Source organism: Fulmarus glacialis, unplaced genomic scaffold, assembly GCF_000690835.1.
Source record: "Fulmarus glacialis isolate BGI_N327 unplaced genomic scaffold, ASM69083v1 scaffold2747, whole genome shotgun sequence".
Classification (NCBI taxonomy): domain Eukaryota; kingdom Metazoa; phylum Chordata; class Aves; order Procellariiformes; family Procellariidae; genus Fulmarus; species Fulmarus glacialis.
In genome coordinates, this window is record NW_009222427.1 from 6,733 (window position 1) to 15,753 (window position 9,021).

At 42.7% G+C, this 9,021-nt stretch overlaps 1 protein-coding gene across 1 annotated transcript in view; it reads left to right on the forward strand.

Annotated features, from left to right (window-relative positions):
* Positions 1-596: 596 nt before the first annotated feature.
* KIAA1244 (KIAA1244 ortholog) overlaps positions 597-9,021 on the forward strand; it is a gene marked incomplete at its 5' end in the record, with an annotated part of 74,806 nt that continues 66,381 nt past the window's right edge. Inside the window, 2 exons of the mRNA XM_009581429.1 lie at positions 597-678; positions 5,571-5,702. Of these exons, the coding sequence (XP_009579724.1) occupies positions 597-678; positions 5,571-5,702 (214 nt within the window). The remainder of the gene's footprint in view (positions 679-5,570; positions 5,703-9,021) is intronic.

The following is a 9,021-nucleotide window of genomic DNA, read 5'->3' on the forward strand; positions in this document are numbered from 1 at the left end:
TCCTAATTAGTGATTTATTTTAATATTCAAAAAATTGTGTTATTCTGTAATCAAAATACAGCTTAGTCATAGTTCTAGCACATGCTAATTCATTAGTGTACATTTGCTCTTGTCTACATCGTTTATAGTTGGAGGGAGCTAACATGACAGGGCACACTGTACTGTAGAGGAGGCCATAGACCAAAACTTGACTAATAGAAAGCGGATTATGAAACCACTTTTCTGGCAACCTGAATACTAAACACAAGGTAAGTGACTGAAATGTAATGCTTATCACGCTGAGTTGAAGGACCACTAGTGATCTGTGAATCCCTTCTTTATGCTTTGCACATTCATGCATGCACATAGAGGGCTAACAGTTGGGAAGTATTTTGTGAAATTTCAATTAAAAGGCCATTCTTAACAGTATGTGAAGAAATATGCCAACTTTCTTTAGAGGGTAAAAGTGCTTCACAGAGTTGTGAAATTCTCCTTGATTACTGTATGCAAGTGTTATCTTACTGAAAGTGATACAGCCCTTCTGGAACGTTATTCCCTTGAATGCCAATTTTAGTTCCATTGTTCCCTCTCACTTTTATTTTTTTAATTTTCATCAGGGAGAAGTGTCTCCTTCCTCTGCAACTGGCTCTGGAATCGAAGAGCATGAAGCTGGCCCAACAGGCTCTAGCAGGGATGCAGGTATGGCTTTAGAGTGGGGGGTGTGTTAGTAGGCAGTGGATGTCAAGGAAATCTAGCCTTTTCTTTTGGAAAATACTACTGAAAAAGTGTCTATCTTCAGGTGGACCTAACAATAATGTTCATGTTTCTGTAACAGTGTTCAGAAGTTAGGATACAAGTAAAGGCTGGTGATTCTTCAGAAGCTAAAAATGTTCTGGAGATAGGTGGGAGTTCCTGGCTTTCAGGGTTGAAATGGAGATGTACTCTTCCTTGTGTGGCCCTGTGGTACTCTCAATAAGCCTTGCCACTGCTAAATGTCTTAGAAACTAAACTGAGTCAGGTCTTCCTATTTGCTTTGATAGAAGAGAGGACTGCAGTGCTTGAAAGACGGAGAGGTTAATAAAGGATCTGGGAGCTGCATTCTCTATGTGTGGGCACTTTCCAGGGTTTTTTGTACACTGAAAACAGTAGGAGTAGCATCTGATTTAGAAGTTTATGAAATTGCAAAAGAAACCAGCAGTGCAGCACGAGCAACAAAAAGACTCCCTCGGGTTGGACAGTATAAAAACTAAAGCTGTTTACCTTTCTTTTAATTTGACAAATGAGTACATATCACTAAATACTTATCACTAGGGGGATGCTAGTTGTGGAAAAGGCTGGTACACTTCTGGGGCATGAAATGCATGCTACCATTTTCCAAAAATAAATTTCTCCCTCAAAGGGCAAGCATGAAGTTGTTTTGGGAGTATAAGGATGTAAGTGGATCATTCAAATTCACTTATTTCAGCATATGAGGTGTCAGGCATTTGGTTAGAGAGTACCCCATAGTGGGGTACAACATGGTTGTAGGAGGCTCTAGCTAAGGAAAAAAGGTACTTTCTGAAGGGTTCCTGTAATTATTTGACTCTGCCAGAAGACACGTATCACCTTCTTGCAGCGTAGTACTCTGGTCCCACTCTGAGATCCTGTGCCCTGTGTTGCAGATGTATGGGGGGGGTCGTTGCTTTTAAAGTGAAAGCAACAGTAGACTAGTGGGACTTGAACATATGCCTGCTCTTGTACCAGTGCAGGTATACCTGTTAGAAAAACACTGTAGAGTGATGATCAACCAAGAATAGTGGAGGAATTATGAATAACCCACTGTCCACTGTAGTATAACTTCCTTGGGAACACTCAGATAAAATTTATCTTTTTACTCTTCTAACTTGCTGCACATACACTTGAGCTCTGTAAGGACTGGAATTGCAAAGTTGCGGATTTGAAGCATAGTACCTTAAATACGAGTGTTACCTCCTATCTAGAAGCCTAAAACAGTAATCCAGGCAACAGTACAGTCCTACATCTATATTTATGATATGTGAAGTTTTATGAAGGACGAAAAAGCAAACCACACAACTGATGCTATGGAGATAGGTTAAAAAAATAGGATAAAAGACAAAAATGAGATGAAGTACAACTTGAATTTACTAAAAGTAGGTCACAGAATCACAGGATGGTGGAGGTTAACAGCAACTTCTGGAATTCATCTGGTCCAAACCCCCTGCTCAAGTAGGGTCACCTACAGCAGGTTGCCCAGGACCGTGTCCAGATAGCTTTTGAATATCTCCAAGGAGGGAGACTCCACAACCTCCCTGGGCAACCTGTGCCAGTGCTCCGTCACCCTCACAGTAAGGTGTTTCCTGATGTTCAGAGGGAACCTCCTGTGTTTTCAGTTTGTGCCCATTGCTTCTTGCCCTGTCACTGGGCACCGCTGAAAAGAGCCTGGCTCTTTCTCTTTGTACCCTCCCTTCAGGTATTTATATACATTGATGAGATCCATCCCCCAGCCTTCTCTTCTCCAGGCTGAACAGTCCCAGCTCTCAGTCTTTCCTCTTATGAAAGATGCTCCAGCCCATCATCTTAGTAGTCCTTCCCTGGATTTTCTCTAATAGCTTCATATCTCTCACACCAAATGGAACATTCTCCTTTATATAGAAAAACGTATTATTTTCCTTGTAAATTGAGTTAAATCTCATCAGGCTGTACAGTGCTAAAACACTTGATATACTGCTATGTGCAAAACTCTTTAAAACGTTGTTGTGGGTTAACCCTGGCTGGCAGCTCAGCCCTACCTAGCCACTCACTCACTCCCTCACAGTGGGATGGGGGAGAGAATCTGAAGGGTAAAAGTGAGAAAACTCATGGGCTAAGACAAAGTTTAATAGGGAACGCAAAGCTGCATGCGCAAGCAAAACAATATAAGAAATTCATTCACTACTTCCCATCGGCAGGCAGGTGTTCAGCCATCTCCAGGAAAGCAGGGCTCCATCATGTATAGCGGTTACTTGGGAAGACAAATGCCTTAACTCTGAATGTTCCCATCTTCCCCTTCCTCCTTCTTTCCGCAGCTTTTGTTGCTGAGCATGACGTCATATGGTATGGGATATCTCTTTGGTCAGTTGGGGTCAGCTGTCCCAGCTGTGTCCCCTCCCAAATTCTTGTGCACTCCCAGCCTACTTGCTAGGGGGCCAGTGTGAGAAGCAAAGAAGGCCTTGATGCTGTGTAAGCTCTGCTCAGCAATAGCCAAAACATGGGTGTGTTAGCAACACTGTTTTGGTCACAAATCCAAAACACAGCACTTTGTGAGCTCCTATGAAGATGATTAACTCTGTTCCAGCCAAACCCAGTACAAGCATAGAAAATAAGTAGTAGGAATGAACCAGTAAAATGTGCTACAGAGTTGAAGCTAGGAAGGAGCATCAGTACAAAAATGATGCAGAATGTACAGGGTGAAGTGGTCTGATCAAAGTCTGCACCAGGGCAGAGCAAGGTTGTGTTCCTGGGAACTGAGACAAGGTAGTTTTGCTCTGTCATGGGAGCTTCTAAGAAGACTGGAGCTGGAAGAAGACTTGAGTGGGGACCTCTATTGCAGGATGCCTGCCACTAATAAGAGGCACTCATGAAGGTGATTGTCGTGGTTTAACCCCAGCCGGCCACTGAGCACCACGCAGCCGCTCGCTCACTCCCCCCACAACGGGATGGGAGAGAGAATCAGAAAGGTGAAAGTGAGAAAACTCGTGGGTTGAGATAAAGACAGTTTAATAGGTAAAGCAAAAGCTGCGCGTGCAAGCAAAGCAAAACAAGGAATTCATTCACTACTTCCCATCAGCAGGCAGGTGTTCAGCCATCTCCAGGAAAGCAGGGCTCCATCAGGCGTAACGGTTACTTGGGAAGACAAATGCCATCACTCCGAACATCCCCCCCTTCCTTCTTCTTCCCCCAGCTGTATATGCTGAGCATGACAGTCATATGGTATGGAATACCCCATTGGCCAGTGGGGTTAGCTGTCCTGACTATGCTCCCTCCCAGCTTCTTGTGTACCTGGCAGAGCATGGGAAGCTGAAAAGTCCTTGACTAACGTAAACACTACTTAGCAACAACTAAAATATCAGTGTGTTATCAACATTCTTCTCATCCTAAATCCAAAACACGGCACTATACCAGCTACTAGGAAGAAAATTAACTCTATCCCAGCCGAAACCAGGACAGTGATTATAGACTAAATACAAGAGGCATTTCTAGTAGAACTCTGAGGAAATAGTGGCACTGGCCATGTTGGGAGATACTGGCTTGGATACTGGCTTTTTCTAGGCAAAGGAAATCTGATTGACTGAACTTCAGACTGAATATTTTAGACCAATCTGTACTGAACGCAGTCCTATGTATGTTTGTGGTCCTCATGCCAGTCACATACTGTCCTGATTTTGGCTGGGATAGAGTTAAATTTCTTCCTAGTGCTGTGTTTTGGATTTAGTATGAGAAGAATGTTGATAACACACTGAGGTTTTCAGTTGTTGCTAAGTGCCCTGCTAGTCAAGGACTTTCTACCAAGTGCACAAGATGCTGGGAGGGAGCATAGCTGGGACAGCTGGCCCAGCTGGCCAACGGGGTATTCCATACCGTGTGACGTCATGCTCAGTATATGAATGGGAGGCATGTTCCAGGAAGTTGCAATCGCTGTTTTTGGGCATTGTTCGGTGGGTGGTGAGCAATTGCATTGTGCATCACTCATTGTGTGTATTCTGTTATTATTGTTATTGTTATTATTTTCCCTTCCTTTTCTGTTCTATTAAACTGTCTTTATCTCAACCCATGAGTTTTCTCACTCTTACTCTTCTGATTCTCTTCCCCATCCCACTGTGGGGGAGGGGGGGAGCAAGCAAGTAGCTGTGTGGTGTTTGGCTGCCTGCAGGCTTAAACCATGACGCTTGCTACCAGTACTCATCCTCCTGAGGACTTGATCGCATCCATGATTAGTCAACTTCTGAATGACACAAAACACATCTTGTCAGTGATCAGTAGTGCCACCTCCACAGTGCTTGTGCTCTGTGCCCTGTGGGAGTGAGAGGATCATAGCTGACTCTGGCTGGGCAGGGTATCTGCTAGCACTAGTTTGAGGCCAGGATAGTAGCCTGAGTGGGGTTTTTTTGTTTTTTTTTTTTGGGGGGGGGGGGGGGTTAGTTTTTTGTGTTTTTTTGTGGGGGGGTTGGAGGGAGTGCAAGGGTTCCACGCTCTCCTCACTTCTAAAATGTTGAGAGGTTTTGCTGAGGGCATTTCTTGGAGTGTTTTGTGATCTCTCGTGTCAATTACTGATGTCTGCTTTCTTCTGGACGCTGGAGAAGTGGGATGGAGAAAGGTGATACTGGAACGGCAGCTGATTCAAAAGATGTTATCTGTCCCCTTATCGTGGCACAGATGTCCCAGTTTTTGCTGTACTTTCATATTTTATATTATTGGATCAATTTGAAATTTGTACATAGAAAACCTAGCTACCATAGTACCAAACACTAATAGGTTTAGGTGTACTCATTTACAGCAGAATTGGGCAGAGGCAGTTTTGTCTCAACCTGTACATTGCCGTTTTCTCTCTGCAGAAGCTGCTGTCTGATGAGAGGTTTGTATCCATGGAAACAGACTCAGATGAGAAACAGTTGCTTAATCAGATGCTGAATGCCGTCAAAGTGACTCCTTCGCTCAATGAAGACCTGCAGGTCGAAGTGATGAAGGTTAGTGTTTCACACACGTCAATGCTTGCAACAGAGGCTGCCTGACTGAATGCTGGGGTTAGCAAACAAATTAGCTGTTGCCTTGGAAATCTTCACCTTAGGACAGTATTTGATTCCCTCCTTCCTACTGGCAGACTTCAGTTGTTTCCATTTCTACTTGGTTTGTGTTTCCCTGGGTTAAATAGGAGATAGTTTATATTAACAGTCAGTGCACTGATGGTCCCAGTTTTAGCAAGTCGAAACAGGACCATCAATTCACTCCATGGGAGTTCACAGATAAATGACTTGCAGATGTGGAAGTTTGTGTTTGGTATTGAACTTTAGTGCTCATGAGGTGGGCTGTGCAGGTTTGTAATTTTTAATTGTGTGTGCGTCGGTGCTTTCTAGTTTGTTAGTTATATGTTCTCTTTGTAAAATGCTAATAATGGAGCATGATTTGTTTAGGCACCAAAATGTCCCTCGACTAGTGCATAAGGGAAATCAGTATTTTGTATACTCAGTGAAAGCTTCCATTTCTAGAAATGCTTTAGCATTCTCCTGGGTGTGTTAGGAAGCTCAGCTGCCAGGAGGTACTGCTTTGAAGGGGAGGTGCTGTCAGATTTCCTTGCCCTATTATTGGGTTGGTTGTATGAGTTGCCAGTACTGCCATAAAAAAGTGACTTCCAATATCTGTATTATTTGTGTGAAGCAGTACGGTGGTGGATAGTTTTCAGATGTTTCGGTGTAAACTTTGTACTGCAGGGTTTGTCGTGTTATAGCTGATCACTGGTCAAAACCATTTTGGAACAAACCTGGTGGTCCTTTTTGCATGTTCACTATACCTGTTACTGATTGATATATATGGATCTACTTACTTGACTGTCCTTTACTTCTAAATGCATAGATTAGTTATTTTATTTCTTGCTTACATGTGACATCCTTGTTCTAATGAATATGTGTTATCCACTCTGAAACTGCTCTGTAGTAGCTGTACTCTTTGCCACTGAAGATGACTACCTGGGTGCAATATGCACTCAGTGTCAGAACATGCAGAAGGGTGAGCCTAGCAGCAGAAAAAAGGGAGGAGTATTTGTGTGGACTGTTACCCGTTTTATGGGAACAGGCTTCTGCCCATGTACAGGCTTAACTGATGACACTCAGATTTGCATCCCTAACCCAGCATGCCTCTTTCCTGCCTCTTTTGTCCCTACAGTGGGAAAGGGGAAGAGTTAAGAAGTAGCACTACTGAACCAGCAGGTCTTCCTTGGTATACAGTAATTTTTTGCAAGTCGCTTTTTTGCCTTCTTGAGTGTTGCAGATTCAGAATCTGCGTGCGCACTGTTTCTTTGAAAACCATGACATGCATCTGTGACACATTGCCCCCACACTGAGAAGAACGTGAGCACTGTATTTTACTACAGTTACGAGTGAGTATCTTCTCAAGTTGTCTTGATATGAGAAGCACAAAAAAAAAAACCACAACCCCAAAACACCAAACCACATAAAACCCAAGCCAAAACCTAAGATTTTATTTATGTACACTTTTTTTTTTAAGAAAAAAAACCATGTTCAGTTCCAGTTTAAGCGCAAAAGAGAAAGGGGAACATCGTCTTCATTCCACTGAGTGAAATTTTAACATACAAATCCTTTTCTGGCTAAAAGCACAGCAAAATGCATGTATGGTAAAAATCAGGCTACTTCTTTACATGCCGATAACAAAGCAAAACTTCTATTTTGATGTAAATATTTCAAGAGACCAGAGGGCCAAAACATACTGTAATCAGGGCAGTTAAAACTCAGAGGCATTAAATCTGAGGCTTGCCTAAAAGTCAAATCAAGTACATTGTAACCTGGAGATTACAGATGCCACTGCAACACTTGAAAATGTTGTAGCTAACCCAGGTCTGACTGAATGGCTAAAGCCTTCAGGAGTTTTTCAAGCAGCTGGTCTCAGCAATGCGTTCATAACCTTGGATCTGCTAAAATGTGTCCTCAAGGCAGCATATGATTGTACATTAGACTGTGTTATTCCATCTGGAGGAGGTTGAATACATCTTTATCCAGTGCAGATATTAGACACTCCTGAGTGTGAGCAGGTTTGCATGAAACTGGGTCAGCAGTGATACTGGCCTGGTTCTTTGTGACTTGCTGCACAATTGCACCAGTCTTGCAGGTATTAAGAATGCAGCCATCAAAGATTCCACAGAAGCTTTTAGTCATGCAAAATAGATGTGAAAATAGAGGTGCAGGAATACAGACTTCACTGCAAGTTGCTGGCATGTAAGCTCCTGAATCACTTAAATGTTTTTTGGTTCTTTTTTTAAATCCTGTCCAAAATATCTCCTGTTGTTCCCGATAAGTGTACACCAGAAATTCACACTTCACATATTATCCAAAGCAAATGTTTTGAATATTTATTTTAATGGTTTGTTGTCATCCACCTGTATTGCAGGTGCGAGTGTGAAGGGATTTGATTAGCTGAGGAGAGCATTCTGTAAAGCTTTTTACATTTGGGTGACTGCAAGTTGGAATTGGCAGTGAAAGGAAGAACACAGGAGAGAGGCATAAGTGCAGTTAGTTGCCTTGCTTGATATGCTTTTGCAGCCTGTCAAATATTATTGTAAAGGGGCAGCATTAGACAGGAATGGAATAGAGTAACTGTAATGGTTGCTGTAAACAAGTGGGGAGGAGTGCTAGCTGGACCTCTTCTAGCACTGAAAAAACCAAGCAGTTGGGGCCACTGTTGTAAAAGTGGAACAGCACTCACTAATTTATGGCTAGGTACCAAATTCTCCTTATTTTTAAGCATGAGTGTCATGGCACGCTCTACAGATTCCCAGATTGGAGGATCACAAAAACAGCATGCTGACAGCATTTAGGCTTAAGGGCCAGGGCTGGGGACTGTGCTGGCATGCATCCTGGGCAGCCAGGGAAGATTTATACTGCCCAAATGCAAGATGAACTCAGAGGCTTCATCTCTCACAATACCTCTCTCCTCTGTGCTGGGTGAGGTACCTCTTATCCTTTTCATAAACTTTGATTTAAAGTGGAATTTTACTTTTTGTAAAAAGCAAATATTAAACTAAACTCCAGTTTAGGGATTGCTGCCAGTATCTCTTGTTCATCTGAATACCAGTTGTGGATTGCACAGATCTTAGATGTTTCGTATCGAATGATTACATGGGGAAATTGCCCCCTTGAATTTCCAGAGTAGAAGTGATACTCTGAAGTCCTTGTTTATTTTTTTGCAGGACACATTTACTATTACTAAGCATTTTTATGTCAACAGCAGTTTTGTGCCAAAAGAAGGCAGTGGTCTTCTCAGTGAGAAAGGGGGAAA